The sequence below is a fragment of the Bos indicus x Bos taurus genome, chromosome 5 (assembly GCF_003369695.1).
Source record: "Bos indicus x Bos taurus breed Angus x Brahman F1 hybrid chromosome 5, Bos_hybrid_MaternalHap_v2.0, whole genome shotgun sequence".
NCBI lineage: Eukaryota > Metazoa > Chordata > Mammalia > Artiodactyla > Bovidae > Bos > Bos indicus x Bos taurus.
In genome coordinates, this window is record NC_040080.1 from 77,069,754 (window position 1) to 77,086,270 (window position 16,517).

General features: G+C 36.7%; 1 protein-coding gene across 6 annotated transcripts in view; it reads left to right on the plus strand.

Moving 5' to 3' along the window:
• CNOT2 (CCR4-NOT transcription complex subunit 2) overlaps nucleotides 1–16,517 on the plus strand; it is a 132,081-nt gene that overhangs the window by 61,033 nt on the left and 54,531 nt on the right. The window contains exon 3 of one of the 6 annotated variants that reach the window (XM_027542545.1): nucleotides 13,230–13,287. The exons of the other annotated variants lie outside the window; for them this stretch is intronic. Within the exon in view, the coding sequence (XP_027398346.1) occupies nucleotides 13,267–13,287 (21 nt within the window). The 5' untranslated portion in view covers nucleotides 13,230–13,266. The remainder of the gene's footprint in view (nucleotides 1–13,229; nucleotides 13,288–16,517) is intronic. 6 annotated transcript variants of the gene reach the window in all.

A 16,517-nucleotide genomic window follows, 5' to 3' on the forward strand; every position in this document is an offset into this window, starting at 1 on the left:
TAAAGATAATCAGTTGTATTAACATCATGTATTGATCTTGTTCTCCCTTCCTCCTAATCAGCATTACTTTGCTATAAATCAGTTTGATTATATTCATGGATCTGTTTCTTATGTCTTTGTTTGGTTCCTTTGATGTGTTTGTCTCTGCCTGCACCAGTAGCCCATTTTCTTTTACTATAGCTTTGCATCAGATGTTCATGTCTGTCTCTCCACTTTGGTTTTGATTATTGTCTTAACTTTCTTGGCCTTTGTTCAATGACAGATTTAGAATTGAAAAGAAAAGTATTGTGTTTACAAGTGGAATTTTATTACCTTCATTTTTATTTGGGGAAAAATTGACACATTTATGATATTCTTCCTCTCTGAATTCATACACTGAGGTCTTCTATATTTTCTCTCAGTAAATTTTTACTTCAAAAGATTTTTTTAAGCAATGGACTTATAAATCTTTAGTCAGGGTTATACATAAGTACTTTTTGTTGTACTTTTTGTTGTTTTTTTTTGGTAAATTATATTTTTTAAATTATGTTTTATAGATGTCACTGTTATATTGACATACATTTGACTTTTAAACTTGATTATTGTATCCATTAGTTAATGTTACTGAAATTTTATTCTTATAATTTATCTGTAGGTTCTTTGAGTGGCTTTTGTGTAAATAAATATATCATCTGTAGGTTACAATTTTGGTACTTTATATTTTTTATGACTTAGATATCTTTTCAGAACTCACTTGTATTTCTGATACAATATTGAATAGAAGTGTAAATAGTAGAACTCTTTTCTCTTGTTTTACTTGTCCTACAAGCTTTAAGTTGTCAGTAAATAAGATATTTGGTGCAGGATTTTTTTTTTGTAGATACGCTTTATTAGGATTAAGAAATTACTCATAATGCTACTTTCTTATTTATATTTTTTCTCTTTAACACCTTTTTTATCCTTAAGATTTTTTTATTGTGTGCCTTTTCCTCTTAATTTGTCACCCTTGCTAGGGATTTGTCACTTTGTAATCAACTTCTAGCTTCATTTACCTGTTTTTTAAATTTATTTTTGTTTTATATTCATCAGTTTATGCTCTTTACTAAGTTATTTCTTTTTATTCTTTTAGGGCTTGTTTTACTGTTCTTTAATTTTAAGTGTTTTTAATTTTCCAAACGTACGAGATTTTTCTTATTATCTTCCTATTGCTGATTTCTCATGTATTCCACTGTAGCTAGAGAATGTGGTCAGTATGATATCAATTATTTATATACTTGAACAAAATGCATATTGACCAGGTGGCAGGTATATTGCTTTGTTTCCATGAGACCAGCTTTGTTAATCTTGTCCATATCTTTTGTGCCTGCATATTTATCATTATTCACATTTTTAACATTATTTATTTTTTTGTTTAGATTTTGACTCCAGCAGTTGAAAGTTGATGCAGATCACTCTAATGTTTCTTGTTTCTGCTGGTTCTCACTTATGGTACCTTGATTCTTTGTATTTGTGTGTAAGTTAGTTACCATTTTATGTTTCTTAAAAATCTGTGGTATTTCTTTGAGGAATGGGTGAAAAGACATTTTTCCCAAGGGGATTTGCCTATGCTTCTGCCAGTGCCTAAGGTACTACCAAATCCAGGCCCAATTCAAAATAAAATGTTGATTTGAAGTTGTAGTCCATACAGGTAATGTGAATTTGGGCTGCTTTGGCTATAGATTCTCAGAAGAGATTGCTTTACCTGCTTCTGCCAGCATCAAATTTAGTTAGGGCCATCAAGAATTTTTGATGCATTCTTCACTAAGGGGTTTTAAGTTACCTGCTTTATGAGATGTCTTTAATAGCTTTCTACCTTGAGCAAATTTCTGTTTGGAAATGTAAACATTTCGTTTTGGGGTGCTGAATTTCCCTCTTCCCCATCTTCCACGTTCAAAGTTCATTTAAAAATCAGAATGTAATCTCTGTTTTAGATTTTACTAATATTTTCTTCACACTGTATCCCTACCTGAGAATAATGCTTCAGTTCAGTTCAGTTCAGTTGAGTCGCTCAGTCGTGTCCGACTCTTTGCGACCCTGTGAATTGCAGCACACCAGGCCTCCATGTCCATCACCAACTCCCAGAGTTCACTCAAACTCACATCCATTGAGTCAGTGATGCCATCCAGCCATCTCATCCTCTGTCGTCCCCTTTTCCTCCTGCCTCCAATTCCTCCCAGCATCAGAGTCTTTTCCAGTGAGTCAACTCTTCACATGAGGTAGCCAAAGTACTGGAGTTTCAGTTTTAGCATCATTCCTTCCAAAGAACACCCAGGACTTATTTCCTTTAGAATGGACTGGTTAGATCTCCTTGCAGTCCAAGGGACTCTCAAGAGTCTTCTCCAACACCACAGTTCAGAAGCATCAATTCTTCGGTGCTCAGCCTTCTTCACAGTCCAACTCTCACATCCATACATGACCACAGGAAAAACCATAGCCTTGACTAGACGGACCTTTGTTGGCAAAGTAATGTCTCTGCTTTTGAATATGCTATCTAGGTTGGTCATAACTTTGCTTCCAAGGAGTAAGCATCTTTTAATTTCATGGGTGCAGTCACCATCTGCAGTAACTTTGGAGCCCCAAAAAATAAAGTCTGACACTGTTTCCACTGTTTCCCCATCTATTTCCCATGAAGTGATGGGACCAGATGCCATGATCTTAGTTTTCTGAATGTTGAGCTTTAAGCCAACTTTTTCACTCTCCACTTTCACTTTCATCAAGAGGCTTTGTGGTGTCATCTGCGTATCTGAGGTTATTAATATTTCTCCTGGCAATATTGGGAATAATGCTTAGTATCTGCTTAATTAATGTTTGTTGTTGGCTGAGTATTTTGTGGAGCATTTTTAGTTGGTTATGAGTGGTGCATTTTTTTTTTTTTTTATAGTCTGCTAGACTGCTAGAACCATATTTCTTTACCATTCTCTAGGTCTCAGTGGGAATTTCACTCCTTAAGAGAAACAGTTGTTTCAATTTCTGTGACATATTCTCATTGTTTACTGTAATTTGGTGGGGAGGGGTTAGCGTTACTTCTGCTTTTTATTATTACAATAATTGAAAATGTTTGGTGATCCATTTTCATCGTATTCTTTCTCTTTCCGTTGCTTCTCTTCTTTTTTTAACTTCCCTCTGCTTTTCCTTCCAGTTTCTTCCCTTGCTTGCCTCCTTCCTCACTCCCTTTCTTTTCTTTTTCCTTCCTTCACTTCTTTATAATATTACCATTTTCCTTCTAATTGAAGGACTTTAAAAAATTTTAAAGCTTTTTAAGTTACGTGTAACACAGGCAAAATTAAAGTCATTAAATTTTTGCTTTTAAGAATTTTGCACGTTGTGATTCCTTCTACTGCCTTTCACCTTACCTTAGTTCCTTGAAAGTTTTAAAAGAACGCTCACCTAACCCACAGTTGTCATGTCAGTTCACAGTTCTTTCAGTTGACCTTCTTTGATCTCCACTTGAATATTAACATACTGATGACTTCAAAAATTCCCTACCTATAATCTTTAGGATCCAGTTTCTTCAAACAGTTTGTTATTGTTCGGTGGCTAAGTTGTGTCCTGCTTGTGTCCTGTTTGTGACCCCATGAACATGCCAGGCTTTCCTGTCCTTCACTGTCTCCTACAGTTTGCTCACACTTATGTCCATTGAGTCAGTGATGACCATCCAACCATCTCATCCTCTGTTGCCCCCATCTCCTCCTGCCCTCAGTCTTTCTCAGAATCAGGGTCTTTTCCAGTGAGCCAGCTCTTTGCATCAAGTGGCCAAAGTATTGGAGCTTCAGCTTCAGTCCTTCCAGCGAATATTCAGGATTGATTTCCTTTAGGATTGACTGATTTGATCTCCTTGCTGTTCAGGGGACTCTGAAGCAGTTTACGTTAGGGCAACTTTTAGGGTCAGAATTAATGGATCTACCTGGTTCTTAATTTCACATGCCCTCTAAGTATTAATGCAAGTCATATTCACCCTAATCACATCCTATCATAGGGTAGACCTTTGGGATATTCCAGTATCTTAAGATAAGAAAATTTGACTATTAGATCTTTCATACTTTTAGTAGCATCTCGTCATATAATTCTTTCCTACAAACAGTAAAACAAAACACATATTTATACCATGAGGATTTTCCAGCAATGTTAATCTATAGAAAAAGCTCCATTGGGATAGACTTTGACCTAAAAAAGTCAGTCTATCCCGATGGATAGACTGTGATACATTTCTGATGGTGATGAATTCATTTAGGTTTCGTTTATCTGAAAAAGTTTTTATTTCACTTGTATTTTTGATAAAGTTATTGCTGGATCTGGAATTCAAAGTTGACAGATTTTTGTTTAAATGCTTTGAAGATTTTGCTCCACTGTTTTCTAATTTAGACCATTTATGCAAAAGACCTGCTGTTTTATCTTTGGCCCTCTTTGAATACTGTAACTTTTTCTCTGGCTACTATTAACATTTTTTTGGTTATTCAGTTCAGTTCAGTTGCTCATCAGTCTCTCAGTCGTGTGTTACTATTCTGCAACCCCATGAATCGCAGCATGCCAGGCCTCCCTGTCCATCACCAACTCCTGGAGTTTACCCAGACTAATGTCCATCAAATCGGTGATGCCATCCAGCCATGTCATCCTATGTCCAACTCTCACACCCATACATGACCACTGAAAACCCATAGCCTTGACTAGACGGACCTTTGTTGGCAAAGTAATGTCTCTGCTTTTGAATATGCTGTCTAGGTTGGTTATAACTTTCCTTCCAAGGAGTAAGCGTCTTTTCGTTTCATAGCTGCAGTCACCATCTGCAGTGATATGGAGCCAAAAAAAATAAAGTCTGACACGGTTTCATTTGCCATGAAGTGATGGGACCAGATGCCATGATCTTAGTTTTCTGAATGTTGAGCTTTAAGCCAACTTTTTCACTCTCCTCTTTCACTTTCATCAAGAGGCTTTTGAGTTCCTCTTCACTTTCTGCCATAAGGGTGGTGTCATCTCCATATCTTAGGTTATTGATATTTCTCCCGGCAATCTTGATTCCAGCTTGTGCTTCTTCCAGCCCAGCGTTTCTTATGATGTACTCTGCATAGAAGTTAAATAAGCAGGGTGACAATATACAGCCTTGACGTACTCCTTTTCCTATTTGGAACCAGTCTGTTGTTCCATGTCCAGTTCTATCTGTTGCTTCCTGACCTGCATACAAGCTTCTCAAGAGACAGGTCAGGTGGTCTGGTATTCACATCTCTTTCAGAATTTTCCACAGTTGATTATGATCCACACAGTCAAAGGCTTTGGCATAGTCAATAGAGCAGAAATAGATGTTTTTCTGGAACTCTCTCACTTTTTTGATGATCCAGCGGATGTTGGCAATTTAATCTCTGGTTCCTTTGCCTTGGTTTTGCACATTTATCTATGATATATCTTGGTATAGTTTTCATGTCTCATGCTTGAGATTCATTGAGCCTTTTAAATTTGTGAATTTATTAGTCTTTGAATCAAATTTGGGATTTTTATTAAGAATTTTTAATGGAGTATAATTAACTTTCAGTGTTGTGTTAGTTTCAAGTGTACAGCAAAGTGAATCAGTTGAGATTTTTATTCTACTATTTTTGTGAATATTTACTCTTGAATCAAATTTGGGATTTTTATTAAGAATTTTTAATGGAGCATAATTGACTTTCAGTGTTGTGTTAGTTTCAATGTATAGCAAAGTGAATCAGTTGAGATTTTTATTCTACTATTTTTGTGAATATTTACTCTGTACCTATTCAACCTTGGGGACTCCAATTATACATATATTAAATCACATGAAGCCCCACAGCTTACTGTTGCTCTGTTCAGTTTTTAAAATATTTTTTTTTCCATGTATTTAGGATGGTTTTTTTATATCTGTGTTTTTAAAAGTTCACCAGTCTTTTCTTCATCATGCCAGTTATTCTTCCCTTTACATACAAACCATAACAGCTCTATAATGTCATTGTTAATTCTGTCACCTGTACCATTTCTGGGTCTGTTCTCTTGTTGGTTCCCCATTATGTATTTTATTATTGTTTTGCCTGGCCAGGAAACTTCTGTTCTGCTTGGATGCCAGTTCTTAGAATTTTTAATCTGTTCAGTGCTATACATTTTTATTTTTTTGTATTTGTTAGTGTTCTTGAGCTTTTTTAGTTACGTAGAAGCTTTTTGAGCCCTTTGAGACATTCTTCCTTTCTTCCCTCCCCCCCACTCCCCCTTTTAATGGTAAGTTTTGTTACAAAGGACCACAGTAGCTTTTAGTCTAGGCTAATTGTTCCCACATACTGAGACTGTATTCTTCGGAGTACTCTATCTGATGCCCTGCGAACTGTGTTTTTCTATTTTGGCTTAGGGAACAGTTGTGTGAGCCTAGAGATTATTTGTGCTGTCTCTGTTCCCATCCTCTGCATACATGCATATGCACAGATGACCAAAGAGGAACCCTTTCCAGATTTCTCTAATGCTTTCTCTTTGCAGCTCTCTCTTACTTGGTGCTCTAGCTGCCTTCTCAGCTACACTTTCTCAATTCACAGAAATTTCTGGCCTTCACCACGACTCCCTCTCCTTGTATTGCAACTTGGTATTATAACTTGGAAACTCCCCCATTCAATAAGCAGGGGCAGTTGTAAGGCTCATATCAGTTCTTTCTCTTCTCTTAGGGGTTCTTGTTTTATACTGCTTTATGTCCTATGTCTGAAAACCATTGATAAATGTATTTTACCCATTTTTTAAAATCCATTTTAAAAGTTGTTTCAGATGACATGGGAAAAAGGGGAGCCCTACTCCTCCATCTTGGTTGGAAGTAGAAGTCTTACTAAATCTTAAAAGGTTTCATCTTTAAACAAATTTTTATTTTGGTTGAGAAGATGGATGAAAAATCATTCTTGAGACTGAGAAAATAAGCTTTTAAGTTAGTGTTCAGTCAAGGCTTGAATAGTTTTTATTGTGTAAGACACTATGTGAAATGCAATCCAATGAAATATCAGACTTGTTCTCAGCACTTAGCATCATTTGTGAAGAAACATCAAACAGTACAAGTCAGTAAATTCCAATTCATATATGGAGTCATCAGAGCTGCGATTCTATTTTACCTAAATCTAAAAATTGAAATTTCCCTGTCAGTTCCCTCCCTTAAGATTCCCTGGAATCTAGTAGACTTGTAAATATTGTTGTTGTGCTTAGTCTCAAAGTCTTGTTCAACTGTTTGCAATCCCATGGACCATAGCCCGTCAGGCTCTTCTGTCCATGGAATTTTCCAGGCAAGAATACTGGAGTGGTTGCCATTTTCTATTCCAGGAGATCTTCCTGACCCAGGAGTCAAACTCAAGTCTCTTGCATTTCCTGCATTGGCAGGCGAATTCTTTACCACTGAACCACCAGGGAATCACAGTAGACTTGTAAATATAATGACCATTTATCTTCTTAACTGAGGTCATAATTTTACTAATTAGAATTCCTTATTCTGTCACGTAGAATATTATATCTTCATTGTTTAACCTGCCTCAGTAGACTAAAGGTATTATAGTAAATGTGTATAATGATGTATAGTAATGAAAATAGGAAGATTTTTTTTTCTTAGGAAAAAGAAAAGATCTTTCTTATTTAGGGCTGGAAGTACTGATAGAGACTGCTTCAGATCAGATCAGTCGCTCAGTCGTGTCCGACTCTTTGCGACCCCATGAATCGCAGCACGCCAAGCCTCCCTGTCCATTACCAACTCCTGGAGTTCACTGAGACTCACGTCCATTGAGTCAGTGATGCCATCCAGCCATCTCATCCTCTGTCGTCCCCTTCTCCTCCTGCCCCCAATCCCTCCCAGCATCAGGGTCTTTTCCGATGAATCAACTCTTCGCATGAGGTGGCCAGAGTACTGGAGTTTCAGCTTTAGCATCATTCCTTCCAAAGAAATCCCAGGGCTGATCTCCTTCAGAATGGACTGGTTGGATCTCCCTGCAGTCCAAGGGACTCTCAAGAGTCTTCTCCAACACCACAGTTCAAAAGTGTCAGTTCTTTGGCGCTCAGCCTTCTTCACAGTCCAACTTTCACATCCATACATGACCACAGGAAAACCCATAGCCTTGACTAGACGGACCTTTGTTGGCAAAGTAATGTCTATGCTTTTGAATATGCTATCTAGGTTGGTCATAACTTTGCTTCCAAGGAGTAAGCATCTTTGAATTTCATGGGTGCAATCACCATCTGCAGTGATTTTGGAGCTCAGAAAAATAAAGTCTGACACTGTTTCCACTGTTTGCCCATCTATTACCCATGAAGTGGTGGGACTGGATGCCATGATCTTTGTTTTCTGAATGTTGAGCTTTAAGCCAACTTTTTCACTCTCCACTTTCACTTTTATCAAGAGGCTAACAGAAGCAGAAGATATTAAAAGATGGCAAGAATACACAGAAGAACTGTACAAAAAAGAGCTTCACGACCCATATAATCACGATGGTGTGATCACTGACCTAGAGCCAGACATCCTGGAATGTGAAGTCAAGTGGGCCTTAGAAGGCATCACTACGAACAAAGCTAGTGGAGGTGATGGAATTCCGGTTGAGCTATTCCAAATCCTGAAAGATGATGCTGTGAAAGTGCTGTACTCAATATGCCAGCAAATTTGGAAAACTCAGCTGTGGCCACAGTACTGGAAAAGGTCAGTTTTCATTCCAGTCCCAAAGAAAGGCAATGCCAATGAATGCTCAAACTACCGCACAATTGCACTCATCTCACACGCTAGTAATGTTCAAAATTCTCCAAGCCAGGCTTCAGCAATACGTGAACCGTGAACTTCCTGATGTTCAAGCTGGTTTTAGAAAAGGCAGAGGAACCAGAGATCAAATTGCCAACATCTGCTGGATCATGGAAAAAGCAAGAGAGTTCCAGAAAAACATCTATTTCTGCTTTATTGACTATGCCAAAGCCTTTGCCTGTGTGGATCACAAGAAACGGTGGACAGTTCTTCAAGAGATGGGAATACCAGACCACCTGATCTGCCTCTTGAGAAATCTGTATGCAGGTCAGGAAGCAACAGTTAGAACTGGACATGGAACAACAGACTGGTTCCAAATAGGAAAAGGAGTTCGTCAAGGCCGTATATTGTCACCCTGCTTATTTAACTTATATGCAGAGTACATCAGGAGAAATGCTGGACTGGAAGAAACACAAGCTGAAATCAAGATTGCTGGGAGAAATATCAATAACCTCAGATAGGCAGATGACACCACCCTTATGGCAGAAAGTGAAGAGGAACTCAAAAGCCTCTTGATGAAAGTGAAAAAGACCGCTTGGGGCATATGAATTTATAAGTGCTCTTTTCTACTGGGATAAGAGTAGTGTAATGAAACTGAAAGAATGTATTGTTATAGATTAAAAGACTCTTGGTTTTAAGACACTATTTTTCACTTTCTGTCTATATCACTTTGGGTCAGTTAGGTTACATCTTTGACACTTGTATTCATGTTTGAGAATAAGATCTTTAAAAGATGATTTGTCTAGTTACAGAAACATTTTGATGAACAAATACAATGTAAAAGAAATGAAGAAAATAGAAAATCATCCTTAAACCATCACAGTAAAAGGTGCTGTAGGCAGTATCCATGGATGAATGCTCTAAATTAGTGAGCCAAAAATTAAGGACAGATATTTGCATGCTCTAAAAGTATTTTTTTCAGAATGTTTACTGTTTTCAAAAGGGAAATAGTGAGTTACAATGGAGAAAACTGGCAGATACACATTTTAACCAAGATCAAGGTTAGTATCACTTGTAATAAGACATTTTATCATCACATGCATGCATATATTGGAATATATCCATCACATATGGTGCACTTGAGGACATGTCACATTTGTGGTAATGTGTCTTTAAAAATGTTTGACGTCAATCTAGTCATGACAAAACATCAGACCTACCCAAGTTGCAGGACATTCTGTAGTGTTAGCCACACTGGTATGACTGAAGACATCAGTGTTGTGAAAGACTGACGTAAAGTCCATGGTTGCAGAAGACTAAGGAAGCATAAAACTAAATATAATGTCTACCCTGGTACAGAAAAAGGAAGTTAGTGGGAAACTGGTGAAGTTGTTAGTTAATAGCTAATTTCTTAGTTTTGATACTTGTCTAAGAAGATATTACCACTGGAGGAAAATGGGGTATATGGGAATGCTGTCCTATTTTTAAACAGCTCTTTTGTGACTCAAATTATTTTTAAAAAAGTAAAGTGATTACTGGGTTTGTGGACAGTGTGTTAACATGTAGTTGAGTTAGCCTTTTCATTGGGACGGACCTCACTTTGTTAGTGTGTGACATTTATTTCTCTGCAGCAATTCAGTTTTTCCACAGGTAGTATCAAGGTGCAATGGACGGGGTGATGCTTACATCTGACGGTGTTTGTAAGCAAGTTAAGGAAAGAAAGCTGAGGATCCCACAGTTCAGAATGTGGATCTTTACTTCATCTCTCAATTTTCAAGCCAGTGCCTCACCCTTACCTATACTTTGGCCAGCTTCTAAAATTTGAAGTCTATCCACTTGGGTTTTTCTGGAAAATAAGCCTTTCATATCTTATTGGAATTGTAAGAACTGGGTATTCATAATAACTGTGAAAGAGAAATATTTTCAGTCTGATGAGAGTATGTAGACCCTACCCTTCTGTGCCTCAATTTGAAGTAAAAGTACATCTTACAGAGATTTTGTTATGATTAAGTGAGGTAATATGTATAAAGTGCTTTGAGCCGTGCTTACCATTTAGTAAACACTCAGTACATGTTAGTGCGTATTTGTACCAGGCCCACACTGTGTTACCCTGTTCTAGCAGTAAATGGTTCAGCTAACTTTAAGGAGTATATATTCCCATGGACTACAGTGCAACCCAGTGGCTCTGAGTAGTATAATTCTTCTAGGGGGATTTTTTTTTTTTTTTGCTAGGAAAGAAACATGTATTGTCTCATCGTATTAAACTGATAAATCTGAAATACTTGTGAAGCAACTTTTTTTAAGAAGACAATCTAACTTGAGAAAAAGTTTAAGAAATAGAAAAGTAATTTTAAATCCTGAAGTTTTTATTTACTTCTCATGGTATGGCATTCTAACCACTGAAGGTGTCTATTAGGTATTTTGGAAGTGGTTGTCAATTTCAGTGGGAAAAGGCCTAAAACAGTTTTATTCATATGTTTCAGAAATCTAAAAATTAATTTTTGAATAATTCCATTACTTTTTAAAATAATTGTTGTCCTCATAAAACTTTCACATGTGCTGTAAGCACTGCATTGATGGGTTCCTGTCACATACCACAGGTAATAGCATGTGTGGAGTAAGAGGAGGACACATGCATGTTATGGGCCTATTCATTGCCAGGCACCGTTCCAGATTCTGCAGAGACATAAGTGAACAAAGAGACAAAAATAAATTCTGTTCTCAGGGAGCTGATGTTTTAGAGCATAGGAAGACATTAAACAAAATAGATAAAATGCATTGTGTGTTATATGTTGACACATATAGGAAAAGGGGTAAAGGGTGCCAAGGGATTAGGACAAAGGATAGTATAATCTAAAATAGAATAGACAATGAAGTCCTCACTAGGATGGCTCAGTATCCGAAGTAAAGTGAGCCGAAGCCATGTAGCTACCTAAGAAGAAAGCTTTCCTGAAGTATACAAATACAAAAGCCTGAAGTCAGAAGTATGACCTTTGAGTTTAGGAAATATCAAGGGGAGCAGGGCAGTGTTGCAGGAATGGTGGGAGATTAGAGGTAATGAAGGGTAAATTCACTAAGGCCTGGAGGCCAGAGTAGTACAGGAGCACTATAAATGTGTTTTTCTTCTTTACTCGCTTTGATTTATGATGTTCTCTGTTCTGAGCATCTAATGGATAAAGTATTTAAGGGTATAAATGTAAATATTTAGCACATAGTAGGTGTTTACTGAATTAATTTATATGGCAAGCTGTTTAAAAGTATTTTAAAGGTCTTGTGTTCCCTTGCTAGAGGGATACTTTTCCTTTTTAATTGCTTCGTATAAAATAATTTGGTATTCTTTATCTTCAGTGAATTTAGTTTACAATTTTGGTGTTTTTTTGTTTTGTTTTGTTTTGTTTTTACCCCCCAGGTTCTTTTGTCCATGGGGTTTTGTAGGCAAAAATACTGGAGTGTGTTGCCATTTCCTTCTCCTAGTTTACGGTTTTATAGTATTTGCCACCTTCAGTAATATTTATGTTACTAAATAGATGTTATCTTTAAATAACCGAAATGAACATTTTCTTTTATTAGCTTTATTAGTCATAATAATCAGAATCTAGTTTCCTTTGAATTGATAGTTTACTTTCTATATTATAAAATGAGGATTCTTATTCTCATAAAAGTCACATTTAAGTCCTATATTTAGATTTATTTCTCTAAAAGTCTAATTTTTTATCATCTAATTTGATTAGAGTTATATTAGTTAAGGGGGGTCCTTATTTGCTTTTATCAGAATGGAACACTTTTAAGAACTTAGTTTCCTCCCAGAAATTTTTTTTTGCCATTCTGTACAACTTGTAAAATCTTAGTTCAACAACTAGAGATAGAACTGGGGCCCCAGCAGTGGAGGTCAAACTCCTTAAACACTGGCCTGCCAGGAAATTCCTCCAAGGAATATCCTTATACCAAAAGTTATCCCTGGATTTTAAAAAGGTCACTAGTCTACTTTTAGGAATTTAAATACATCTAAGTAGCCCCGCTGTCATTTAAAAATTTTTCCTGGTTGATGGTGTTAATATTAATGTGTTTGAGAGCCTTAAATATTAAACGCTTAGGAGAGCAAGAATATATTCAAGGGGCAGGTAGGCAGAGTATTTTAACATATTGTTCTGGACGTTTTTATGCTGGCCAGGTAAGCCCTATCCTCATTTTCTGTGTACAAGTTTGTAGGACTTCGCCTCCCACCCTCTGTTTTGAAGAGCACTTTGAATCGGTGTGAGAGGTGAATCTGGGGTTGGGGATAATGAAGATGTGAACAGGGAGTCATAATGTTGAAACTGGACATTCAGATCTTTATAGCATGATTTCCTTATTTTTCAAAGAGCAGAAGAATCCCATCGTTTATCATGTTCTGGTTGGACTCCTTTCTTATCGTTTGCTGGAGTTTGAACTTCAGAGCTATGGTGTCAACCCTGCTGTAGTATCTCAGGGAAGCTCCTAGTGTGGGGCTGGTGTCATGGCTCACCCTCCAACCTTTCCTTCTTCACTTCAGCCTCCTGCTCTGAGCTTTCCAATCCCCAGAGTAGCAAATGTTGAAAGAAGTTGCACAGGTAAGTATGTGGTGGGAAAGGCTGGGGGAAAAGATGGTACTGTCATCAGTATTTTAAGGGTGGATGTTGGGCCATTTTACCAGTGAGTCATTTTGTTAGTTTAAAAATACAATGCTTCTTAGAATTATTTTTCATAAAATTACCTCATAAATTATTAAATAAAATCCTAATGTGTTCTAAGAAATAATTTTTTCTTATTGGATGTGAAAGAGGGACAACCTTAAACTGAATAAATCATAAATATTATAATGCAAAGGAAGGGTGTTAGATTGTTTTAAACTTCATATTCTCCACAAAGTATTGAAGGACCGAAAAAACTGATTTTCAGAACAGAAGCTAAGAGAAGTCAGGGAAAGCATACATCCATAGAGTTAAAATTTTGCCATGTTTAGCTTGGTATCAGAAGGAGGCAAATTTTAGTTTCCTTCTGGTAGCTGTAGACATGCTGTCCTTCCCTTTTTCAAAGTTTTAGTCAGGTAGCTATATATTTTTAAAATTTGCAGGAATAGAAACTTGAAACATCTTTTTCCTCGAAATCTAGACAGGAAGACTGAAACTTTTCTACCCCTCTCTAGGTTTGAGGTTAGTAAAAATAAGTATAGAAGCAGCACAATACTTAGTACAAAGTTTAGCCAACACTTGAGTGAGCAAGTTCACCAAATTGTGTGTGTGTGTGTGTGTGTGTGTGTAAAATGCCAACACTTGACATTTTCTACTTGTCTTTCTTGTATCTTAAATCATGATCTAACAATGCAGCTTTTTTTCTTAATGCATACTTTTTAGAAATAGTTCTGTGGCAGTATAGACCTGGGTCTACACTTTATTATTATTTTAGGCTTTTGCTTCTCAGAAAGCCTTCAAAAATTTTTCTTTAGTTCCCTCATATCTATACCACGTGATTTTTATTCACTTGATTTCTAAATTCTTTTGCACATACTAAGATGTGCAAAATTATACCCAGGAAAAATTAATTTGGCCTGTGATTGCTAACATTTCTTCAAAGAAAGTATGTCAGGTTTAAAAAGGTTGGGGCACCAGGTATTTGGCATTTCGCATCTCAGAGCAGGGTCTTGAAATACAGAATCCTCAACAGTTTATCTCAGGTTCCAGGGTTTCTTAAATCTACTAGGAGGCTTAGAGACATCCATATCTCCCAGCAAAGCAGACCATATGTCCAATATCTTGAATTCCCTTCCTCTCCCCTTTTTTAGAGCTCCCTACCTCTGACCCCATGTTTAACATTGGTTTAAGATATCCACCTTAATTTGAAAATTTTCTTTCATATTTGTTTTATATTCTGAACTTAACAGGCTTACTGTTATATGTTCTTCCAGTTGTATTCAAGGATAAAATAATGCTTATTTTAATTTTAGTCCATATTGTGTAAGTTCTCAAATCTTATTGCTGGTAAGGCATACCAGTTATAGTTGGTTCTTTAGTTAATATGTGATTGTTAGCACTTTTTGAGTAATTGAAGAATTTTGATTTTAGGATGATACAGTTATCTTTTAAAGCTTATATATTGATGGTTAAAGTTTGAATCTGTATGAGGCATATTGATACAAGCGACTGAGATTTTGGGAAAACCACAAAATCTATTTTACTTCAAATTGAAGCATGCACAACATATCCTCCCTAGATCAAAGTCAGACTGATAGGAGCATTTGTAGACTTTTTGGTAATACTCTACAGAATTTGTAGGTTTTGGGGAGGGGCACATCTTAAGGTATGGTGTACATACCAGACATGGGAACATCATCTAGTAAGGCAGCTTCAGATACCAGATTGCAGTAACAGGTGTTGGATTAGAAAGAGTGATGTGTTTTCATCTCCCCTTGATGCCCTCTCTGTCTTTCTGTGAAATGTGAGCTACCCTGTTTTGTGGGGGTGGCACCTCTTACAAAGTATTCCTGTAACTCCTGTAAAAAATCTTGTTCCAGAATATTTAACTACTCTCCAAGATAATTGTGGGTATGTTCATATAAGTCTCTGGTTTTCTGCTGAATCACGTTTCCATCCAGAGTTTCCTGTGCTGCCTTTTCAGAATTCATTAAGGCTTTTATTGCTCATTTATCAGGCCTTTTGCATTTACTAAAACTGTGAAGTGAATTGCTTTTATTTATTTCCTTATCAATTTAAGTTGACGATTTTAGAAATGATCAATTTAAAATGTATCTAAATCTTCACTTTTCTTGGATCCATCCTAAGCAGATTATTAAACTATTCATTATACATTTATTTATTAGTATCAAGCCACAGTATTCTAGAGCTAGTCGGACTTTGAGAGTAGTTTATTTTTTTAATAGAAGGAAAGATCATTTGTTTTTCCCTGCTGCTGCTGCTGCTAAGTCACTTCAGTCGTGTCCAACTCTGTGCGACCCCGTAGATGGAAGCCCATCAGGCTCCCCCGTCCCTGGGATTCTCCAGGCAAGAACACTGGAGTGGGTTGCCATTTCCTTCTCCAATGCATGAAAGTGAAAAGTGAAAGTGAAGTCGCTCAGTCGTGTCCAACTGTTAGCGACCCCATGGACTGCAGCCTACCAGGCTCCTCCGTCCATGGGATTTTCCAGGCAAGAGTACTGGAGTGGGGTGCCATTGCCTTCTCCTGTTTTTCCCTAAAGACTTCCAGATATTAAATTCTTTGTTCTTTGAGAAGCTAATTTTTTTTCCCAATGTTAGTACCTCTCTCTCCTTTTATTTAATCCCATTTCAATTTTTTTTTTTAAGTTTTTTCTAGGAATGAAAATTAGTATTATTTATTACAGTTGTGAAGTAGGATTGGTAGTTCAGAATCCTGTTACCAAAAAATACCACTAGAACAGAAGTTCCTTGGGTTGTAAATATTTCTAGGTGGTAGTATATATTTGATATAGGTGCACAGTATTCTTGTTTCATAGAATCTGGGCAGTGTCTTAATGGATTTGACCTATCAACTTTTCCTAAAGGCCAGTATTGAAGATAAGTAGATTTCAGATATCTTAGCTTCTTGTGATTGGTTTCAGTTTGGTTTACTACATCTTGGTAAAGGCAGATAAATGTTAATTGCAATTGACTTTGTTTTTTTAAATTAATTTTCTGCCTACTTTATAGATAACAGAAAACTTCCGTGTATATGCATGTGTATGAAATGTTTTCTGATAGTGAATATGAAATTGGGAGGGCAAAATAGGCTAGAAGTCAATTTCTGTGTTCAGCAATCAGAATGAATTAGTAAAGTCTCCATTAGGGAA